The 22,531-nt window shown below is 59.4% G+C and overlaps 3 protein-coding genes across 6 annotated transcripts; 2 read left to right on the top strand and 1 right to left on the bottom strand.

The window, feature by feature from the left end:
• Positions 1 to 509: 509 nt before the first annotated feature.
• RELL2 (RELT like 2) lies at positions 510 to 11,784 on the top strand. 3 transcript variants are annotated; one of them, XM_050312352.1, is made up of 8 exons: positions 510 to 988; positions 1,675 to 1,888; positions 3,469 to 3,534; positions 3,612 to 3,675; positions 4,009 to 4,176; positions 8,591 to 9,149; positions 10,747 to 10,789; positions 11,080 to 11,784. In XM_050312352.1, the coding sequence occupies exons 2-7, from the start codon at positions 1,681 to 1,683 to the stop codon at positions 10,786 to 10,788; spliced, it is 1,107 nt and encodes a 368-aa protein (XP_050168309.1). In that variant the 5' UTR covers positions 510 to 988; positions 1,675 to 1,680; the 3' UTR covers position 10,789; positions 11,080 to 11,784. The 3 variants fall into 3 exon arrangements, with proteins under 3 accessions (XP_050168309.1, XP_050168307.1, XP_050168308.1); XM_050312350.1 differs by having other exon boundaries at positions 550 to 988; positions 3,994 to 4,176; XM_050312351.1 differs by lacking the exon at positions 510 to 988 and adding an exon at positions 1,074 to 1,230 and having other exon boundaries at positions 3,994 to 4,176.
• Position 11,785: 1 nt separating this feature from the next.
• Positions 11,786 to 17,629, bottom strand: FCHSD1 (FCH and double SH3 domains 1). 2 transcript variants are annotated; one of them, XM_050312329.1, is made up of 19 exons: positions 17,493 to 17,629; positions 16,996 to 17,093; positions 16,584 to 16,629; positions 15,626 to 15,699; positions 15,240 to 15,384; positions 15,026 to 15,162; positions 14,889 to 14,952; positions 14,654 to 14,782; positions 14,359 to 14,481; positions 14,182 to 14,277; positions 13,997 to 14,104; positions 13,774 to 13,891; positions 13,376 to 13,512; positions 13,206 to 13,289; positions 12,960 to 13,116; positions 12,670 to 12,875; positions 12,495 to 12,591; positions 12,350 to 12,417; positions 11,786 to 12,207 (listed from the first exon to the last, which is right to left on the bottom strand). In XM_050312329.1, exons 1-19 carry the CDS (start codon positions 17,511 to 17,513, stop codon positions 12,142 to 12,144), a joined length of 1,974 nt encoding a protein of 657 aa, XP_050168286.1. In that variant the 5' UTR covers positions 17,514 to 17,629; the 3' UTR covers positions 11,786 to 12,141. The 2 variants fall into 2 exon arrangements, with proteins under 2 accessions (XP_050168286.1, XP_050168285.1); XM_050312328.1 differs by having other exon boundaries at positions 11,787 to 12,207; positions 13,376 to 13,606; positions 13,787 to 13,891.
• Positions 17,630 to 19,860: 2,231 nt separating this feature from the next.
• Positions 19,861 to 22,492, top strand: LOC126638450 (proteinase-activated receptor 3-like). The gene is made up of 2 exons (XM_050312349.1): positions 19,861 to 19,980; positions 21,044 to 22,492. Exons 1-2 carry the CDS (start codon positions 19,884 to 19,886, stop codon positions 22,138 to 22,140), a joined length of 1,194 nt encoding a protein of 397 aa, XP_050168306.1. The 5' UTR covers positions 19,861 to 19,883; the 3' UTR covers positions 22,141 to 22,492.
• The last annotated feature ends 39 nt before the right edge of the window (positions 22,493 to 22,531 follow it).

The raw sequence follows: 22,531 nt of genomic DNA, 5'->3' as shown, positions 1-22,531 counted from the left end.
ACGTGGTGACCTTATGAAGTCCCAGTGATGGAAGAGGCCCCTGAGAGGTGACTTGATCACCTGTGCAGAGGGACAGGAGCCCTCAGCATGGCACAGCTGACAGCCTGGAGGGGTTGTGGGTTGTCTCAGGGCAATGCAGAATGTAATGGGATAATTCCCATGAAGGAATGTGTGTTTGGATTCGCGCTCAGCTCAGTAGAGACAGGGTGGGAGGGATTTCAAGGGTCGCATGTGCTCCTCAAGGTCTGGGAGGAGAGCTGGCAAGTGGGTAAAGGACAGAGAGGAACAAACCTAATGTGGAAAAGAGGGCTGGGTGAAGCCTCCCAGACTGAGGATAATGCGGTGGAGATGAAGGCTGTGGGACTGCAACAGCTGGAGTTTTCAAATGGCTTAACCACTCCTTTTTTTAGGAAGGAGGGAGAGACAGGTTTCTCCTTGTGCTCTTTTCCCACCATTTCCTCAGTGCTGTGGTCCCAGTATGGGTGTCTGCACCCTTCTCCCCCGCTCATGCTGATGTGGGGTCGGTCCTGGTCTTACTGAGTCCCACATCCACCCTTCTCCCTCCCATCGCCAGGGCTCAGTGCTCTAAAAATCACGGAAAGAAAGGTGCCAGGGGAATTCGGGGCTGGCACGCGTGCGGGTGAGGTTTATTCACCCCGGGGCGGGCAGCAGCTTGGCAGCACCGGCTTCCCTGAGCAGCGTTCCTGCTCGTCCTACTGCAGCCGCCGGCATTTCTCTGAGCTCCGCTCCGCACCCTCATTTGCCGAAACCGTTTCGAAGAGATTTTTTTCCTGGGATCGGGACAGGCTCTTGTGGCAGAGAGCGGCAGAGAGTGGCAGGTAGAAGCAGCTGGCTCCTTCCCGGAGAAGGCAGACAGGGAGCCGGGGGCCGGAGGATGCTCGCTGCGGTGCCCATCCGCGGGGATGCGGGGTTGCTAGGAGGCAGGTGAAGGTGAAGAGAGAAGCACTGCGGAGGACCGCAGGCCCAGGTACCGCCGCAGCGGGGCTGGGGGACAGTGCGGGGGGGGGGGACCTCTGTGTGCCGGGAAGCGGAGCCAGCGAGCGGGAACGCTGAGCCCTCGGGAAGGGAGCCGCGAGCGCCCGGGGCGGAGGGAACCGGCTCGGTCCTACGAGAGGACGATGCGGGAGCTGCCGGAGGCTCGGCCCTCCGCCAGCCCGGCTGCCGTGGTTCCATCCCCGTCACTGCCAGTGCCGACGAAGGCCCTCGGCCGTGAGTAGCGAGGGCTGCGGGGGGAGCGGGGCGGCGAGGGAGGGTGCTCAGCCATCCTCAGGCAAGGGCGAACGGGGGGATGCCGCCCGCCTCGGAGCCCCGGGCAGGCCGGGGCACCAGTGCCCTTGGGAAGCCGCCTGCAAGGGCCGAGGGAGCGCCGCAGCCTGGGGCCGGCGGGCCTGCGGGGATGCTGCCGCCGCCACTGCCCTTGGCATGCCTCTTGCCGGGTGCGTGCGGGACAGCAGTGTCCTTGGGACACCGTGCCGAGACACCTCCGTCTTGTCCTCGCCTCCCTGGACCTTGTGTGGCAAGAAATGAGCCCCGGGCAGCCCATCCCGAAGTGGGAGCTGACTCTTGACCGGCAGGAGGGAGAGGAGGATGGGCACAGGGAGCCTGCTGGGGGTGAGTACCGGGGGCTCTGAGCTGCCTATCCCCTTCTCCTAGATCCGCATGTCAGACCAGAACAGCACCGATGATGGGGAGTCAGATGCCCAGCACAGCCTGTCTATGGTCTTCCTCCTTGTGCTGGTCTTCTTCATCATGGGGCTGGTGGGTTTCCTGATCTGCCATGTCCTGAAGAAGAAGGGTTACCGGTGCCGGACTTTCCGGGATGATCTTGACCCAGATAACAAAGATGTGCTGGCAGAGCTCCAGGACAGTGAGTGCAGGGGCTCAGGGGGGCTCGGGGGCTGCCTTTTGTCCAGTATGGACTAGTGCTCCTTATCCACACTTCCGGGATGTGGGAGGGGGCTGGGAGAGTTACCTATGATGTGTGGCTGAGTTGGGAAAAAGGGACAGAGAGAGTGTTCCCTGGGGATTGGGAGTGTATGGCCCAGGGATCCCTCTGGTCTGCCGACTCCACAAGCTGGTGGTGACAGGGAGGTGGGAGCCAGTGTCTGGCTCTTCCAAAAGGAGCATTACCACCAAAAGGTAATTCTGATGGGCCTGCTGAATTCCCAGTGCCTGAATTATAATCCATGTTCCCCAGGCAGGGGCACAAGGTGTCGCCTCTGCCCCTCTGGCATTAGGAGGTCTGGCATGGGGCCAGCATGGTGTTGATTTTGTCTTCTTCCAGTCCATGCTGTGCAGGCCTGAGGAATAGGGGTATTTCCTTGATCTCCATGCTAGAAGGGGACCTGCAGGGATTTTTTCCCATCACTTCAGGCCACTGTAAGTTACTCTTGGGTGGTTGGATTGGGAAGTCACTGCAGCATCGAGCGTGGGTGCAAAGTAGAGCCCAGCCCAAGTTGGTTTCATGAGTCTCTGCTGAAACAGGGAAGACACATTCCTTCAGCTGCTTCCTTAGCTGGAAACAGCCACATGGTGCTGCATAACTCCTCCAGCTACCATGTGCTTGGGAGGATCAGCACCTCCTGCTGCCGTGCACAGGAGAGGAATGTGGCTCCTCCAGCTCACTCAGGGATGCAGCTTCCAGGTATCCAAGGATATGCTTCTCTGGCTTTAATGGCTTGGCTGAACATGAGATGGAGACAGTGAACCTTCCAGGATAGGCTTTGCCCTCTGGAGATACCACAGTCCAGGGAAACATCTCCATGGACTTCCAGGATCACAGTGGCAGCCCTTGACCATGCTCTTTGAGGCAACTGCCCACCAGACCACAGCTCCAAAGAGCTTACAGGAACAGCTGACACAGCAGATCGTGCTGAAAGTCCATCCTCCCAGGCCTCCTGCCTCCAGCAGTGTTTGAAAGCAGATTGTAATGAATGTTGGTGGTAGAATTCCACAAGCAGAGCAAGCACCAGTCAAGTTTCCCCTCTTTTAAGCTTCTAACAGTGTGCAACTCTGGGACTTTCTCCACCAGAGGTGTTTTTTCTGCATTTAACAGGCCCCAGTGCGTTTATTTTCTGTGAACATGTCCTGTTTACCCTTGGAGACTCGAACACTCTCAGCATCCTGCATCCAGAGGCTCCAGGGCTGGACTGTCCCTACAAGGAGCCTCCTCTTTCAACATTTTGAGACCTGCTTCCCACTCGTTTCTCCAGATGCTCCCCGGTTCTGACGGAGCGACACAACGACACAACCCCCCTCTCCCTGCACACACAGCTGCTGACTCAGCCTTTTCCTTTCCAGTGTGAGGGATCTGGTGTTCCCCAGTGTCTTCCCAATGAGGAATATGAGGCTTCTCCAACCTCTTTGTGGTCGTGGCTGCTCCCGGGGAGGGAACTGTGAGTGGAGTCTCTAAATCTCAGACTTCAGTGCCCCATTGTCTCTTTTCAGATGACGAGGAGGAGCTGAACGAGGACACCGTGGAGAAGATCGTGAGATGCATCATACAGAACGAAGGTGAGCACATCCCTGGGCCAGCCTGAAGGCGTGCTGACCACTTTGGCTGACACATTCCTGTTTTCCTCTCTCTCCAGCAAATGCAGAGGCTCTCAAGGAGATGCTGGGGGAAAATGAAGGGGACATCCCAGTGCCAGTGAGGTGAGGGAAGCCAATGGCAGCTTGTGGCTGATGCAGAGTGGGGGAGAAGCAGCCTTTGGGTATCCCTTTGGTCTGGAGACTGCAGCTAGCCCGTTCCAGCTGTTACAAAGCATCTTTCCCGTAATAAGTCCTGCTTTCCTGAGGGTTTTCAGGAGTGCTTCACCCCACTGACAAGGGGAATAGCTCTTTCTTGTTCCTATCTTCAGTGGAGGTCCCTTCCTGAGCTGGTGCTCCCAGGGCTTGCTGCAATGGGGCTGCACCAAGGTTGGGATGACTCCTATGTATAACACGACCTGTCACATCCTTCCCCTATTGCAGCCTTTGTCCCCACAGCCAGGATGGGGGCCCACCACACCACCACACAGTGCACCTGGGCTCCACACAGGCCCCCTGCATCCACTGCAGCCGCAGGAAGAGGCCCCCGCTGCAGCGACAGGGACGGTCCAAGGAGGGCAAAGGCCGGATGCATCCCGGAGAGACCACCGTCTTCTCAGTGGGCAGGTACTTAAACAAGATTTACCAGCCATGACCATGATGGAACAAGCACCACGGGCTCTCCTCAGTTCCCTGGTTCCTTTCCCCTTCCTCCCCTGCCCCATGCTGGGCTCCCTCTCACTCTTCCCTGCTGAGATGCCTCAGCAGCAGCCCTGCAGCTGGAAGTCCCGAGGACCCAGGTGGCTCTTGCACCTGGAAATACCTGCGGTATGAGGAGGGCTGTGATGCACCCGTGGCTTCCCTCCTTCTCCGGGAAGGTGACTCAAGCCTGGGTTTTCCTGCTGAGTCAGTGCTGGGCACAGCCCCAGGTTCGTGTCCTTTCAGTCTACTGTCCCAGCTCCATGCAAGCAGGGCTCCTGCTGCCCAACTGGGGGCTTTAGGAACCTCCTCAGTAGGAGAAGGAGGGGGCAGTGTGTCCCAGGTGCAAGTTACCTCCTACCACCACCAGATTGAAAGAGCGGCTGTGCTGCTCCAGGTTGTTGCCTCCAATAGTGTCTGTAATTAGATGACACAGCAGGAATATAAGAATAGGGGAGTGCTCCAGAGACTTCCCACAAATGCTTCTCCAGTCCCCACCTGCTTTCACCTAAGGGACTTCCTGAGCTTCCTGTGATCTCTGTGTAGTCAGTAACCTGCAGGACAGTTTCTAGGCTCGCCCAGATTGCCCCATTCACCAGCAGAAAGGCTTAGGAAAGTCTTCCAGAGTTCAGCTCCCCACAGAAGTAGTGACTCGGACAGGGTGACAAGCAACTGTCAGTCCCTGGATGGTCACCCACTTGAGGCACAAGGCTGTGTCATGCTCAAATCCTGCAGCAGGACTTCATTCAGAGACTGACCCTTGATGAAGCTGCATGTTGTGGTCCAGAGAGACAGTCCTTCCATGGGAATGCTGAGCCAGAGTGGGCATGGAATTATGGAGTGGTTTGGGTTGGAAGGGACCTCAAAACTCATCTTGTTTCATCCCCTGCCATGGGCAGGGACACCTTCCACTAGCACAGGTTGCTCCAAGCCCTGCCCAACCTGGCCTTGGACACTTCCAGGGATCATGGGGCAGCCACAGCTTCTCTGGGCAACCTGTGCCAGGGCCCCATCACCCTCACAGGGAAGAATTTCGTCCCAATATCCCATCTAACCCTGCCCTCTGGCAGTGGGAAGCCATTCCCCTTGTACTGTCATGGGGGTTTTTGCACCGTCAGAGCCAGGAACTTCAGTAGGGAGGTCCTGGGGCTTTATGGGGAGCTGGAGAATGGGGGAGACATACTGGACCTCCCCATGCTGAATTCCAGCTCAGATCATATCTCCCGGGGACTGACAGCTCATGGTGTCTGGTAAGCCAGGTCTCTGCACAGTTGCATATTCATAGCTAATTCATTTCCTGAGGTGTCCAGCTCCATCCACTCCTCCATGTCCTTTGTCCAGACTCTTCCCAGTCTCCTCTCGCTCATCTCTGAGTGCCAGAAAAGATGGTCTCCTTTCCTAAAGGCACCTTCTCTCAAATCTTGGTTTTCTCTCCTTATCGCTGTTAATATCTCATGTCCCACCAACCTTCTCCTCGGGACAGTCATCCCATTTCTTCAAGGCTGTATTTTAAATCCTCAATCTTCTTGGTACAAGGTCCAAATGCTAAGGGACGGACCTATGTGCCCATGAGGTACAAAACCACCTCCAGATTCTGCTTCTTGTTTCCAAGCTGGCCCCATGTCTTCCAGATCTTTAATGACTTTCCTGGGACTGCCTTTGCTGTGTCTTATTTATGACAAATATCTTGATTGCATGAAGTACCTTGACTCAAGACTGACCCTACATAAACCAACTTCTTTAACCCACCTCTTGGATCAAAGACCCAACCTCATGTCTTTTTCTCTTTTATTTTTTTGTTGGTTTTTTTTTTTTTTTCCTCTTGGACACTGGTTGAGAGTCCAGCCCCCTCCTGCATGGACTGAGTCCTGGTCCTATTAGATACAGAGTCGTGGCTGAAGGACTGGAAAGTATAAGAACTGTGGAGGTCCACCAAGATCATCTGAGGCTGGAGCATGTAGCATGTGAGGAGGCTTTTTTAGCCTGAAGAATTATGAAGGGAGGATCTAACTGTTCTCTAACATTACCCAAAGGGTGGGCAGAGTTTAAATAAAGGTGGAACAAGTCTCTTCTCAGACATGCACAGGGAAGGGCAAGAGGCAAAGGCCATAAATTTCAACAGAAGAAATCCAGAAAAGACATAGAAAAAGCTGTTTTACCACGAAGTGCAGACTTGGGACAGGGTCCTCAGGGGTGGAGGGATCTCTATCCTTGGAGATTTCCAAAACCTGACTGGATGGGGCTCTGGGCAAATTGACTGAGGGTGGGAAAGAGCCCAGTTTTGAGCACGGGATGTGACTGGAGACCTCCTGAGGGCTTTATGCACCTAAATTGTTCTGCACTTCTGCAGCAGTCAGGGTTATACAATCTCTACTCTCATATCATAGGATGATTAACCATTTATCTCAGGGCTTTCCCTAAACCAGTTGTTTGCAGTGGCAGAACTCGTCCACCAAGGCATCCAAATCTGACTGTCTGTCCTCAGCCTGATTGGCCACGGTGTGTCACATCCTAGTGAATCAAAAGCCTCAGTGATGCTGATGAGGCAGCCAGGCAGAGCTCTCTACCTTACCCTCACCAACCAGAGGTTGGTTACATTACCTTTTGTGTCTTTTTCACTCCAAACCTTGCTCAATGGCATCAACAAGACTTGATTCTGCCACTTGTGCCTCCTCCCAGTCCCTCTTTGGGACCAGAACATTTTTCGGTCCTCCCAAATCACAGCACTGGTGTCTTGTCTCCAAATACCTGGACAGACCTGAAAGGCCACATTTGCTGCTGCTTGGTCTGACCTAAGCAGACCTGTGGATACCTTTTCTGGAGCTGGAGCATTTCTCCTCTTCACCCTTCCAGAGCAGCATTTCTGACCATACTGAGAGGTTGGTGCTGTCCATAGGCTGGTCCTCAGCCTGTTGGTGGTCTCCATCTCACCTGGCCTCTGTTCTTATCTCTCAGACCTCTCTACTCCTTCCTTCAGAAGCTGCTACGCTTGACCTATGGGTCTTGCTCTTCTTTCAACCCCAGCAGTGCTTGAACTTTGCTGTGGAGTTGTGTTTTGCCCTGGTGCTGACTTGCAGCTGAACCTCAGCACATCCAGGGCTGTCAGCAGCTCCTCCATGTGCGATCCAAGTGCAGGGAGAGCAGGAGTGGGTGAGTCATGGGCTGCAGAAGGTCTCTGTGGTGGGATTGGCATGCTCTGGCTGGTGGACATCAGCTCATCATGGAAGAGATTTCCTGTCTGCTGGTCCAGCAGTGGCTGGCAGTGCTTGTGAGGAGGAGTCATGGCGTGAGTCACAACCAGTTCACTCCCAGATCAGTTTAGGCTTTGCCTACACTTGACCTCTTACAAGCTCAGGGAGCTGGGGCTGTTCAGCAGAGAAGAGAAGGCTCCAAGGAGACCTTACGGCCCCTTCCAGTGCCTAAAGGGGCCCCAAGAGATTTTGTACAAGGGCCTGGAGTGCCAGGACAAGGGGGAATGGCTTCAAACTGACAGAGGGCAGGGTTAGATGGGATACTGGGAAGGAATTCTTCTCTGGGAGGGTGGGGAGGTTCTGGCACAGGTTGCCCAGAGAAGCTGTGGCTGCCCCTGGATCCCTGGAAGTGTCCAAGGCCAGGTTGGGCAGGGCTTGGAGCAACCTGGGCTAGTGGAAGGTGTCCCCTGCCCATGGCAGGGATTTGGGATGAGACGTCTTTCAGGACCCTTCAAACCCAAACCATTCTATGATTCTGTGATCCCTAACTTCTCTCTACTCCTCATGTGCAATATTGCATCACCTCTGATTCTAAACACACCCTCTGAGGGTGTCAGACCAGCTTCTGCAGCTGTTCTCCTGCCCACCTGGGAGCTCTGAGCTGTTACCTGGCTATGATGGAACCTTGTTGAATCACCCAGGTACCATCCATCACTTAAGGGGATGGTGCAAAGTGTGCTCTGGCAGATTTTAGCTAAACAGCTCCTCTTGCCTTTGCTCCTTGTACCCAAATCACTGCCAAAACCTGTCCCTACCCTCACTTAGGGCACACTGTCACCCAGGCTGTGTTTCAGAGCATTTCCAGCTGCTGTGATCCATCTTGCTGCTGAGAGGACAAGCTGGCAGGGTCTGCACCAGCCAATATCTGGACTTTCCATTCCTCTCTTTCTCTTTGTTTTTCTAAAAATGCAGGGAAAGATGGGGTTAAGTCAGTGTGGGCACTGCTAGAGCAGGAGTGGTGCTGAGTGGGTCTGAAATGTTGGAGATCATGGCAAGGAGAGGAGATCCGAGGCTGGAGGTACAGGCAAGCGGGGAATACAGCTGTGGGAGAGGAGGAGAAGGATTTTGATCTGCCCTGCCCCCAATTCCAGGTTTCGTGTCACACACATCGGGAAGAAACCTGTTGTCCAAGAGCAGCAGGACGGCCCCCTGCCCGACGGCAGCCGGGAGCTAAGCACGGAGGAGGTGGAACACAGCAGCGACCGGCTCCAGCGGGAGCGGGCCCGCAACGGGACTGTCCCAACGGGGGGCCTGCAGAACGGAGACATCCAGAGTGGCAAAGGTGTGGAGCAGAGCCTCTCCACCACCCCAGCCCTCAACACACCAGCCAGCTCCGGCACTCGCGACAGCCGTCGGGCGGGCACGGGGTCCAGCAAGGCAGGCTCGCTGCAGGATGCTGGCACTGCTCCCGGGAGCATGAGCCGCCAGAGGAGGCTCCTGAGCCATCCGGCGCTGGGAGGGTCGAGTCCCAGTATCCCGGGAGAGCTGGTTAGGGAAGGAGCCGGCATGTGCCTGGAGGAGATCGGACTGGGTTCGGCAGATGAAGTGTCGGATATTCACGGGAGCCTGAGTCTACACGAACAGGCTGAGGAGTTGGGGAGAGACGACAGCAGCAGGAGACAGCCTGGAGCGGAGGACGAGGAGCAGCAGGTACATTCCTCCTCTTCCTTGTCCCCGTGTGGTCCCCTGGGCTGAAGGGGATTGTTTTCTTCCACTCATTTTCCATGTCTGTGGCACGTGGAGTCACTGTGACAGGTCCACCGTGGTGGTATCTGTGCTTCCAGGGGAGTAGGGGATGCTGCAGATCCAGCTGCCCCTCGGGCAAGGGATGTTTTCCTTTGTGTCTGAGCTCTTTGGGGATATCCATTGCAATCCTGACTTGGTTGAGCTCCACCACTGCACATGGTGTCCCCAAAACTGCAGCCTCAGCGTGGCCAGCAATGAACAGGGAGGGAGAGATATCTCTAGGAGCCTTTCTTGCCCTGAAATCTGGGGAACTGGGAAGCCAAATGGTTGGGTTTCCCTGCTCCAGATGAGCTGTGCTTAGAGAGGAGAGCTCACTATGCCTGGAGTTCCAGCACGCTGGTATCTCCCAACCTTCCCACCCAAACACCTTGCTGGAGGAACCAGAGCTCCAGGGTAATGATACAGTTTGCTTGGCCATTGGTGGCCCCCAGTTTGGGGAATTTGCTCCCTGAAACTGCCTCTGGGATGTTAGCATTGAGCAAATGAGGCTGCTGGTGGTGGGAGCAGACACACAGCATTTCACTCACACACTCACAACATGGTTCTGCAGTTGGGGTAAGATGATTTTCATGGAAGGGGTTTGGGGAAACACCCCTGGTGTGATGTCAGCAGCCCCAGGAGCCGGTCTTGATTCACCCTACAAAACCAGCATGAGGGCATTCCTTTAAAGTCCTTGGAAGAAAAAGGAAGTCAAACTCCTGGGTAAAATTCCTGGCATGCTTCAAGGCCAGGGAGATCCCCTGGGGCTGGCTCTGCTAGAGTTCCACTGGCATGGCACATACCAACAGCTCTTGGCAGAGGCTGGGATGGAGCAGGACTGGGTCAGTGTGGGAGAGCCTTGGGAAAAGGTACCTCGCTGGGTGCCAGCCTAAGGAAAAAGCAGGATCCTGCTGTTAACTGTTTCCCTCTTTGCCTTTTGGTGTCCAGGCTGGAAGGTTTGAGCTGTTTCATGGAGAAGGACAGCCCAGGGCAGCCAGGCAGGACAGAGCTGATGGGCTGTAGCCTTTCTCCAGAGACCTAGAAAGGTGGTGACAGGTCCTTCCACGGCTCACTAATGCCTTGGGTGATGGCTGTGGTACCTCTGATTTATGGGGAAGCAGTTACATGCAGGGCAAGCCCAGGGACATGATGATATATGTCCCCTCTGTGGCTCCAGACTTTTGCCTTGGACCCTCCATGTGGTGTTGAGGTGCTCCAGGACATGGGGTCCCAGGAGAATGGTGATGGGACCTCCAAGGGATGTTTGTCACTTGAACCCTCCTCTGCCCCCTCAGTCCCAGCCGGGCCACAGCAAGGGTTGTTGGCTGCTGCTCATCACGTCCTGCAGGAGATGGGGAAGGGCAGAGATGATGTGTGGGCTGTAGTTGCTCCTGGAGACTCAGTGGGGTTCTGTCCACTGGCCCAAGGGTTGCTTTTGTGGCCAAGGGACAACTGGCCCCCACCCCAGCACCCTACTCCTGCTGACATCTCTCCTCATGCACATCCCTCCTCCATCCCACAGGAGCCCAGCGTTGCAGAGAAGGACTGGAGATCGACGGTGTGACGTGAGTGCTTTGTCCCTTGTCCCCTGGGGCAACGTCTGTCTGGGGTGGGGAGGGGTGGGAGGGTGATGGCAGCGTCCCTGTCCTGGTGGGTCACAGCTTGGTGATGGAGATGGAGAGAAGGTGAACCCCTTCTCCAGAGGGGTCCGTTCCCAATGCTCCAGGTCCCACATGGGCAGGACCACATGTCCAGCCAGAGGCAGTGATGCCAGTGGGCAGACACGGGCCCGTGGGTGGACGGGAAAATGCTATGGTGGTGGAGACAAGCTCTATCCTGCCCCTCTCCCCCACAGCTCCTCTCCGCTCCCGGCTGGAGCGTGGACAGGAGCCGCGCAGCCCCCGGCCCGCACGCCGGGCAGAGGGCTGTGCCGTGGGGCAGCCGCGGGGGCAGCCGGCCCCGACCCCGGGTGGGCAGCTACGCGCTTGGCATGGCCGGAGCGACGTTACCGACAACCGCGCTCGGCGACAGATCCCATCCCATTGGCAATAGGTACCCGATCCCACCCACCGCACCCGCCCCGGAAACCCCACCGGGGGGCGGACGGACGGGCAAGACGGGCAGGACAGTACCCTGCCCCCGCTGCCCACCCGACCCCTGCAGCCCCCCCAGCTCCAGGGAAAGGATCAGAGCGGGGGCTGCAGCGAGGGGCGGGGATGGAGGCGGCGGCTCGAGCCCCCCCGGGCGGGGGGCAGCACCCTCCCACCCACCCGGCGCGTTCACTGCAGAGCACAGCCCCCCCCGGGCACCCCTGCCACGCAGAGCGGGCACAGGCACAAATCCTGCACCGGCGAGGGACCGTGCTGGTCCCCGGGAGATGCTGGCGGAGACAGGAGCTTCCAGCCCCATCCCGGCACAGGAGGGGCCGGAGCCCAGCCCAGGGGCGGGGTCACCCCCTGGCCAGGCCAGCGGGCAACCCCGGTGCCTGTCCGAGCTTCGGTGTAACTGCCCTGTACATAGACGAGCTATAACCATTAAAGCTGCTGAACACCTCGCCAGACAACTGGATTTATTGGGAACAGCTCCCCCCACCCACTCCTGCCTGTGGGGGGCCGGCAAGGTCCGGGGGCCAGGGCTGTGCTGGGGGTGCACAGGTGATGCCAGGCAGAAAAGGCAGAGGTAAGAGGTGAGTGAGATGGGGCCTGGCTGTGGCACTGAGCACCCCAAAAAAGGGCTAGCCAGGGTTCCTGGTGCTGTACTGAGATGCAGGAACACTCTGCAAGTGGCACTGTGTGGGTTGTAGCCACTGGAAGAGACCAGCTCAGGACATGGGGCAGTGCCAGGGACAGCAGCCTGTGATGGTTTGCTCGGGCAAAGCTTTCTGGGGGACAGAGAGGCATGAGGGGGACTCGCAGGGTCAGCTGAAGTGCAGCTCAGGGTCGGACTCAGGGATTCTGCTGGGTGGCGGGGGTGGCGCTCGGAGCTGCAGAGAGAGGAGAGGACAAGCAGTGCCAACATGCTGAGGCCACTTATGCCCCTTGAGACCCCCAGAGCACACAGGTGACACTGTCCCCTGTCATGGAAGAGCTGGGGGAGGTTTGGGGGGCCTCTGTGATGGGGCTTACTGGCCGTAGTCGGGTGGCTGCCAGGTCCGGAGAGCTCTGCCCGCTGCCCGTGCCATCCTGTCGGCAACCTGGAAGGGCCCAGCAGCTCAGCCTGGCTTTCCAGGCCCTCCCAGCCCCTTCTCAGCTCCACCCCTCCAGCACTCACCTCCTAGTAATGTCTCAGGAGCAGGGCTGGGGGTCAGTAGGGCCCCGGTGGCGAGGCCAGGAGGGGAGAAGGGTGGAGGGGACGGCGACGGCAGCTCCTGGGAAGACACGACCGAAAGGGATGGGAACAATGGGAAGGGAGTCTTTTCCCACACAACAACCCTCCCGCCACTGACCTGCCCCGCCGCCTCCCGGGCCCCGGTGAGCTCCTCCACCACCAGGGAGGGGAAGACGCCGACACGGCCGTCGAAGTCACCAGTCCAGAAGCCATCATCCACCTCTCCAGCGGCGCGGGGCAGCACCCGGATGATGGCCCCTTCAGGGAAACTCAGCTCCTCAGGGCTCTGCCCCTCGTAATCGTACAGAGCCCGCACCAGCCAGGCTGTGGGGATGATGGGGAGGGGGCTCAGCACCTTCTAGGGTCCTGTCCCCCTCCCCAGGTTGGGGGTGATGGAGCAGCACCCACCTCCAGGCTCTAGGACCAGTTCTGCTGCCATGATGCTGGAGAGCTGGCGGTGCAAAGCAGAGGGTCCCAGGGGGCTGAGCCCAGCCCCTGAATCGCACCCCAGGGACAGCAGGTACTTTTCGGGGACGTAGCCGACCTGGCCTGCCTTGTTCCGAGCCTGAGGGGGCAGAAACACGTGAACATCCCAGCCTATGGACAGGTAACAGCCTGAGGACCTCCAAATGGTGGGACTCAGCCTGCTCCCACCTTCACCCACTCCTCTGCGTCCCCATCCTCGATGACCTCCAGCTCCTCACCCTGGGTGATGGACAGCTCATCCGCCTGGCAGCCCTGAAGGGCACAGGGACAAAATAGCAGGGAGGCTGAGGTGCCATCCCTGGGCAGGCAGGGTGAGAGAAGGGCAGCTGGGGCCGTACCTGGTACCCAAAGATGACTCGGCAGGTGTAGGGGTAGGTGCGAGCAGCAGGACCAGGCTCATCGTCCCCATCTGGCTCGTCACTGTCCTCGTAGTCATCAAACTCGGCCGGATCCAGTCCCGTGGCTGTCTCCTTACCTGTCCCCACCATGGCCCCCGCCAGCCAGGCGTCCACATCCAGCCCTGCTGCCCGCAGCAGTGCCAGCCGTGCCTCGGCCTTCACTCGACTGACCTGGGGACACCCACGGTGGGGGACAGCCAGTCCCAACCCTATCATCCCCATCCCCAGCGTGGCGGCCATGGTGGCAGAGCATTCCCAGGGACACATCCCCAGCACCACATCCCAGTCACCACACCTCTCCATCCCTGTGTCCCCCACCCTGGGGATGACAGACCCACCTGGGGGACCCACCTCTGCCTTTCGGATGTTTTCCCTCGCTTCTTCCATCTGCCGCTCCACGGTGGCTGCTTCCCCCTCTGGCAGCTGCTGCCGCCTGGCCTCCAGCCGTTGCAGCACCTGGGTGGGCACCCACAGGTCAGAGGGTGGTGGGAGCTGCTGAGGGAATGGAAATGCCCCTCCTTGAGCCCCTCAGCCTGTTCCATGGGGCAGGACAACACCCACCTCCTCGCTGTGTGCCTTGTTTTTCTGGTCCCGGGCCACACGCGTGGCCCATCGCCGGGCCTCCTTCTCCAGGCTGGCTCCATCATCCCCTGGTGGCAGCAGGCGCACCTGGGCAAGGACACGGGGGTGAGAAGGGCTTGGCTGTACAGACCCCCACATTGCTGTAATGTGTCTCTCTCACCTACCTCCTCCACCCCAGTGAGCTGGAAGCGCTGCTCGGGGGCCAGGGAGAAGGCGGGGTGGTCCTGCAGGAAGAGGAGGAGGTCCTGCTCCCGGCACACCTGTGGCAGGGGAGTGGTGTGGGGCCAGGGGGCTCACCCGTGCCCTCCTGTCCCACCCAGCTCCCGGGACGGTGCCGTTACCCGTGCGGATGCCTCCGCAACACCCTGGAACCAGTCCCACGTGGCCCGGCAGGTCTCCACCTCTGTCCGGCTGGTGGCCGACAAGTGCTCCCGGAGCCGCTCGTAGAGGTCCCCATCCAGTGCCTGGGGGAAAGTGGGTGGAAATCCCCACAGCACTGCCTGCATCCCTCCCAGAGCATCCCTGACCCCCCTGTGCTGGCAGGACCCTCCCTGCTGCCCCCCTCGCAGCAGCACTGGGGAGACGCTCCTTCTGGGAGCCCAGGAGGGGGCACAGGGGCATCTGCGCAGCTCTTACCTGCATGGCTGCGGGCAGCTCCACACGCTGATAGTGCTCCAGGTGGGCAGTGGCAGAGACCAGGGCGAAGCTGTACTCATTCTGCACCCCCGCCAGCTGCTTTGACTGCTCGGCCAGCCGTGCTGAGAACTGTAGGAATGGGAAGAGCAGGGCTTGGTGATGGAGTGGGGGCCACTACCCATGTCCCCCTGCATCCAACCCCCTGGGTACCCCGCCAGTGCCCCGTGCTGCTGACCTTGGCACTGAGCTTTTGCAGACTGGCCTTGGTGTGAAATATTCGCCGGTCGCTCTTCCGGAGGCTGGGGAGGATGGGAGAGGGATGTGAGACCACCCTGCAGCCATAGCAGCACCCATATTGTCCCCCGAACTCACCGAGCCTCCACGTCAGCTGCCTTGTCCTTGGCTACCTCGCTGCTCCGCTGGAGGTGTGTGAACTGCTTCTTCGCCTTGTCCAGCTCCTTCACTGACTCCAGCAGCTCCGCCTGCGCCTTCTGCAGCCGCTCCATGCCCTGCGGGGAGCGTCAGCCAGAGGGGGGATAGCTGTCCCCACCACCCAGGCACAGGGAACATGTCCTTGCCCTGGTACCTTCTTGAGCATCCTTTCCTTGGAGAGGCGGGCGGTGCGGGCAACTTCGGTGGCCAGGGTGCGGTAGCTCTCTGAGGCGGTGACATGGGCCTGCCCGGCGTGCGCCGTCCCCTCAATGACGCCCTTCCAGACAGCAGCCATGGTCCTGCAGGCACAGGGTTAATGTAGGGCAGGCACTCCCTGCCCCACTGCCAGCTTTTGGTACAGCTGGCAGGACAGACAGCACCCCCAGCCCTCGGAGGGGAGGGCATCGCACCCATGGGGACATCCCACCCAGGACTGAATCCCTGGATCTGAGTCCCAGTTGGCATTAGGCATCTCCCAGGTGGGAGGCCATTGCCAGCCCCGGCCCCTTGTGCCCATCCCTGTCCCTGTCCCCAGCCCACCTCGAGTCACTGGCCTCGCCGCGGCCCCGATGCCAGTCTCTCTTCACAAATTGGCTTGCCAGTCTCTGCAGTGCCTGAGGACAGACCTGGCATCAATGGCACTCCCCATCCCTGCCGAGCACCCCAGCACCCGCTGTCCTGCTCTGGGCCTGAAACTGGGCTCCCCCGCACTGGCTGCCCACCCCATGAGCCCAGGGACACACATGTTCCTCCAGAACAGGGACACCCCCCCCCTCCAGTGGCTCGGTGTTAGCAGAGATCCCATCATGCTCCCCATGAGAAAACCTTTTTGGGGAGCAGCCACCAGAAGACCACCCTGTTGTGTCTTTTGGGATGGAAGCTCTCCAAGGGGACACCACCGAGGGACACTGGCTACAGACACAGGGCAGAGGAGCCCCCAGGAAAGCAAAGTACAGACAGACCCCAACCCTGGGGGGACAGTCCCCCCTGCAGCTCAGGGGGGTGAGGCAGTGGGGTGGCGCCGTGCCTGGCTGTAGGAAGGGGGGGACACAGTTCTGCAGTATGTCCCCAAGGGATGCTGCAGTATGTCCCCAAGGGATGCTGCGGGAACATCTCATGGCAAAACCAAGCACTGACATTTCAGAGCAGTGCCCTGCGATGACCCAGCAGACAGCAGAGCCCAGCAGTTTCCCCCCCGCCCCGCAGGGTTTTCCCTCCAGGCTCCCAAAACAACCGAGGTTTGGGCCATGCTGTGCTCAGCAAAGCCCCTGACGAGTGTCTGAACAGGGTTGGGGTCCCCTCAGCAAGGGACATGCCAACTGTCCATCTGCCACCACCCCCTGGGACGGCAGCACGGAGCTGCCAAGCCTGGATAATTTCCAAGGTTGCCCATTTCCTGTGTGAGGCTGTGCCCAGCTCTGGATATCCCAAACAGGCAGGATAGGGCCCATGGCTCCCCAGGACATTAGTCCTGGATCTGGTAGCACCTCCTCCTTACCTGCCCATATTCCCTGTCAATGGCAGCCCTCTGCTTGCTGTAGGATCTGGGGGGAGAGGCGACATGGGGCAGGCAAGGACACACAGAGAGTGGCAGGGACAGGTCACCCCTGCCATCCCCCCCGCCACCATCCCTCTGCCAGCACCTTCTGTCATCACCCCCTACTTTTGTACCCCTGCCATCACCCCTGACACCACCCCGCACCTGGATGTCCCCATCAGGCCACCCTAGAGGCTGATGGAGCCCATGACCTCGAGGTGCCAGGCCCATGTTGAGCCATGCCTGGTCCCTGGCCCATCCATGGGATGAGTTGCTTGGTCTCAGATCAGGGACACACACACACACACCAGTGGGATGAATTGCCCAGTCTCAGCTCTATGGGAGGGTGTCACACACACGCGTGGGGCCGTACCTGATGTCCTCGAGTAGCTCGGCGTCCCGCTGCTGCTTGCTCTGCAGGCCCGAGATCTGCTCCAGAACGTGGACCCGCAGCTCCTGGGTGAGCTTGACCTGTGAGACCGATCTACTCAGCTCCGTCCCCGCCGCAGTGCCGGTCGTGATGGGGTGCGGGGAGGGGGGGCGTAGACGGGGGGGGCGGAAGGGGTGCAGGGATGGGGTGCGCGGAGGGGGTGCGGGGATGGGATGCGGGAATGGGGTGCAGAGATGGGGTGCGTTGAGGGGGTGGGGGAATGGGGTGCGTGGAGGGGCTGCGAGGATGCACTGATCCCTAGCTGGGGTACCGGTCTCCACCGCCCCTCCTCCTGGGTGCCCCCCAGCCACAGCCCCGAGTCCTCAGCCACGGTGAGGGTCCGCTGGGGGCGAGTCCCGGTCGCGGCTGCAGGACACGGCAGCACGGGAGGACCCGGTCTCGCTCGCTCGCCCCGTGCCCCGGCCCGGCCTCACGCTTACCTTGCGCGGCGGCGGCTGCATCGCTGCGTTCCCCCGGTGTCGTCCTGATCCCGCTCCCGGTCTCGATCCCGATTCCGACCCCGACCTCGGTGCCCGATCGCGTGTACGGAGCCCGGAACTGCCGGGACGGGCCGGGCCCCGCCCCCAACAGACCCCGCCCCATCAGACCCCGCCCCGGACACGCCCCCCGCTATTACCCGGGCAGCACTGGTGAAGCCCCGCCCGTCACGCCGGTCAAGCCACGCCCACCGCGGTGGCTTCTGCGCCCCCTGCCGGTCGGTGAGGCACGAACGGGGGCACGCGGGCCAGGGGCACACGGACAGGGGGACACGGGGATATGGGGACACGGACAGGGGGACACGGGACAGGGAGACACGGGGATATGGGGACACGGACAGGGGGACACGGACAGGGGACACGGACAGGGGAACACGGGACAGGGGGACACGGGGAGACAGGGACATGGGGACACCGGGATACGGGGACACAAACACAGGACATGGGGACACGAGGATGTGGAGACACGAGGATGTGGGGACATGGGGCTATGGGGACATGGGGAGACAGGGACATGGAGACACTGGGATATGGGGACACAGGGAGTTGAGGATAAGGGGACACAGGGAGACAGGGTCATGGGAACACAGCGAGATAGAAGGACAGGGACATGGGACATGGGGACTTGGGGACATGGGGAGTCAGGAGGACAGGGACAGGGATGTGGAGACATGGGCACATGGGAAGGCAGGGACACGGGGACACAGGGACATGGGACACAGGGATATGGGACACAGGGATAAGGGAAGCAGGAAGACCAGGATCCAGGGAGGCAGGAGGGCAGGGATACGGGACATGGGGACATGGGATATGGGGACATGGGACATGGGGACACAGGGACATAGAGACATGGAAAGTCAAGAGGACAGGGACAGAGGGACATGGAGACATAAGCACATGGAAGACAGGACTGTGGGGACGTGGGGATATGTGAGACAGGGACATGGGGACATAGAAGGGCAGGAGGACAGGGTCATGAGTGACATGGGAACATAGGAAGATACAGAGGTAGGGACATGGGGACATGGGAGGGAAAATGTGGACATGGGACACAGGGATATGGGAGATAGTGACACAGGGACATGGGGACATGTGAAGACAGGGACATGGGGACACAGGGACACGGGGTCACAGGAAGATGGAGAGACAGGGATGGGGGGACACAGGGATATAGGGACATGAGGGGTGTTGGAGCACAGGGCACTGGGAATGCTGGGGACCAAGTCCTTGTGCATGAGGACACAGAGGGCACTGGTCCCGGGACACGGTGACACATGGGATGCTGGGGCACTGGTTCTGGGGTGCGAGGACATGTGGGGCCTCAGTCTGCAGGGACACATGGAGATGCAGAGCCCCTAACATGGCAGGACTCTGCCATGGGAACACGGGCATGGTGCTGAGCAGTGCCATTTGGTGGGGCACACCTGGAATCATGAGCGGTCTCCAGCCAACCCTTGTCCTGTCTGTCCTCCTGTCCCCCTGTCCCCCTCCTTTCCCTCTCCCATCCCTTTCAGCTCTCACTTCTCTGTTCTGGTTTTCCTCTGTGGTTCCTGAAGAGCTTGTGGCTCACTCCACTGTTCCATTTGTCCCCTTCTTGCTTTTCCATGACATTTTTGTGGTCAGCTGCATGTCCTGGATCCCCTGGTGTGTGACAGTGCACAAGGCTGGTCTGGGCTGGAGAAGTGTCACCGGGTCTGTTATTCCCCTCCTTGTCCCCTCTGCTGCAGGAGGGAGCTGGGAAAATGGATGAGGGCCAACCAACCCCCACTTTGGTGACAGGAGGGGACAGCAGAGTGGGGCAATGTAGGGTGGCCCCATCTACAGGGTGACACCAACTTATCATCCCGACCACAGTGACAGATCCCTGGGGACGCCTGGTCCTGGCTGGGCCGAGCAGGCAGGTGCACTGTGTCCTGTTGGTGCAGCAGTGGGGCAGGGACACACATCACCAGCTGCCTCCTTCCTGTCCCACATGTGGGGCACAAACAGCTCCCTCTTCCCGCTGCAGTTCTCCACTCTCTGCCTATGGTTGCTTCACGTCTGCTTCCTCCTCCCCACAGCGTGGTTGTGTGCCAGTGGCTGGAAATCCCCCTGGCCTCGATGACGTCCCCTGGACGCTCGGTGCTGGTGACAACTGGCAGACACTTTGTGCTCCTGTCTGGCCGCGCGCACCACAGGACGAGGCCAGGACGCTGGTGGTGACGTGTTGGAGAAAGAGGAAGGGGAGCAGCGGGAGGGGGCTGGGGCTGGTCCCACCGCAGTGACGTGCAATGAGACCAGCCCTGCCCATGGCATTTGTGCAGACGCAACTGGCACAGCGGCCACTCAGCAGAGATGTCCTGGCTGGTGCCATCGCCTGGCTGTGCTGCTGCCTGTGTCACCCTCCTGCTCAGCTGCACCTGGCTCGTCTCTGCCACCCAACACTCCCCAAGTAAGTGCCTCGCTGGGTCTGGGTGTGATGGGGCAGGGCAGGGAGACCTCACTGGGACACCCCAGTATCACATCCCATCATACTTGGACAGGATATCTGGATGTCATGGAGAAAGCTTGGGGCACCGCTCTGCTGCCTTCCCTTGGTGTACACATTGAAAAACTGAGTGAAGGCCTGAAAACCAGGCAGCATTTCCCCTTTTGGCAGCAAAAATTCAGATTACTGCTCTTGTAACCTGAATTTTCCATCCCCTGGATGTGGAGAGGTGGCAGAGGTTGTGCAAAACCCATTGGATGTAACCTAAGCCCCCCAGGGTGGAGTGTTCTGGAGACCCACCTGGATGGAACTTTTGGAGCCAGGGGTGATGTGCAGGGGAGTGGAGCCTGGCTGGGTTTTTTGAACAAGCCAGAAAAGGGATCTGATCTGGAGACTTATGTCCGGTGTCCAGAGCCTTCCTGTTCTTTGCTTTTGTTCTTCACATGCAGTGAAAAGCCCCTGACTGCAGGAAGACAGGGACACATAGAGGGGAGCTGAGCTGGGGAGGAGGAGGCAGGAGTTCCCATCCTGTCATGGCTATATCCCAACCCTGTGCTGGTGGGGCTTTCCCATCTGCCTTTTTGATCCTGTTGCGCTGGGCTTGGTAGCACGAGGGATGCCAGCAGAGCTGCCTGCCCCTGCAGTAGTGTGTGGGAGTAGAGCCCAGCTGGGATGTGGGCAGGGTGCCCAACTGGGCTGGCACTGCTGCTGTGGTGGATGGCACAGGATGTGGCACAGCTCAACATGACCAGGGCAGCAGGATGTCGAGGGCTCACGTGTCGGAGCTGCCCCTGCCATGGGACAGGGAGACACCAGCTCCTGTGTTTGCTGGCGGCTCTGCAGGGAAGGGTGACAGCTGCTGCATGGTCCCCAGTGGGAGGGGGCTGCAGGGAGGGGTGGCAGCTCCTGCATGGTCCCCGGTGGGAGGGGGCTGCAGAGAGGGGTGACAGCTCCTGCGTGGTCCCTGGTGGGAAGGGGCAGTGGGAGGGGGCTCTTGGCAGAGCGTGATGCCTCGTGTCCTCCGCAGTGCCTGTCAAAGGGCGATCCTTCATCCGCCTCATGCCCCCTGAGAAAAACCTGTGCCCCGGAGCCTCCGAGGAAGCTTTTCTCAACAGCACCCTCAGCACCCTCCTGCTCCCTGCCCTCTACTCCGTGGTCCTGCTCGTAGGGCTGCCAGCCAATGCTCTGGCCTGCTGGGTCCTGGCCACCAACTTCAGGAGGTGTTCCAGCACCCTCTTCCTGCTCAACCTGGCTGGTGCTGACCTACTCTTTGTCCTCCTGCTGCCCTTCAAGATCTCCTACCACCTCTTGGGCAACCACTGGCTCTTTGGGGACTACTTGTGCCGCACCATGGTGGCCTTCTTCTATGGGAACATGTACAGCTCCATCCTCTTCCTCACCTGCATCGGCCTGGAGCGTTACATCTCCGTGGCACACCCGTTCCTGTGGAAGGGCTCCAGCTGGACCAGGGGCAAGGTGGGCATCTGTGTGGGCATCTGGCTGGTGGTGGGAGTTTCCATGAGCCCTTTGCTTTTGCACTCCCAGACACAAGATATCTTGAGCCTGAACATCACAACCTGCCACGATGTCCTAGATAAGGGAACACACACATTCTTCAGCTACTATTTCCTCTCCCTGGTGGGGCTGGGCTTTGGTTTGCCCTTCATGCTCATGACTATCTCCTACAGCTGCATCCTGGTGCGGCTGCTGGCCAAGGGAAGCTGCTATGGGCAGGTGGTGCGTGTCCTGGCCCTGGTCCTCCTGGTCTTCATCCTCTGCTTCACCCCCAGCAATGTGCTGCTCTTCATCCACTACATGCTGGAGCCCACAGGGTGCCACAATGTCACCTACTTCTGGTATGCCCTGGCCCTGGTGCTCAGTGCCTTCAACAACTGCTTTGATCCCTTCATCTACTTCTACATCTCCCAGGATTTTCGGGGCTGGGTCCAGGATGCCGGAGGCCGCTGCCTGCGGGGGCTGGAGTCCTCACTAGGAAGGTCCACAGACAAGACAGCCTTGCCCCTGAGGTCCAGTGAGCAGAGCCAGGGGATGCCAGGCTGTGTCCCCCTGCCCAGGGAGGAGGGATCCTACAGTGTGGTGCCCAACATGAAGGGCTGGCAATAGACTTGGGCAGAAAATCCCGCCTGGATCCGAGGTTCACTATGACTTTGCCTCGGTTTTGCAGTTCTTCTGATGGTGCTGGCACTGCCCAATTCCATGGGTGCCCCAGCTGGGTGCCTGGCCCTGGCACCCGGATCTCCCCGCCTGCCACACCCTGGCATCACTCACCACTCCTCCTGCAGTGACCAAACCCTCCAGACTACAAATAAACTTTTATTTCTCCCTGCTGGTGGCAGGAACAGGTATAAACCCCCACCTTGAGCAGGGGCTGTCCTCCATTGCTGGGCTACATGCAGGGGACACATGGCCAGCCCTGCTCCTGTTGCCCCCTACCATCAAAATATGCCACAGTAAATATAAGAAGGGAAGGGGGAGTGACTTGGGTGTCCTGACC

This window comes from Myiozetetes cayanensis, unplaced genomic scaffold (assembly GCF_022539395.1).
Source record: "Myiozetetes cayanensis isolate MyiCay16 unplaced genomic scaffold, myiCay2020 scf17, whole genome shotgun sequence".
Classification (NCBI taxonomy): domain Eukaryota; kingdom Metazoa; phylum Chordata; class Aves; order Passeriformes; family Tyrannidae; genus Myiozetetes; species Myiozetetes cayanensis.
This window is presented reverse-complemented; position numbering and strand designations above follow the sequence as displayed.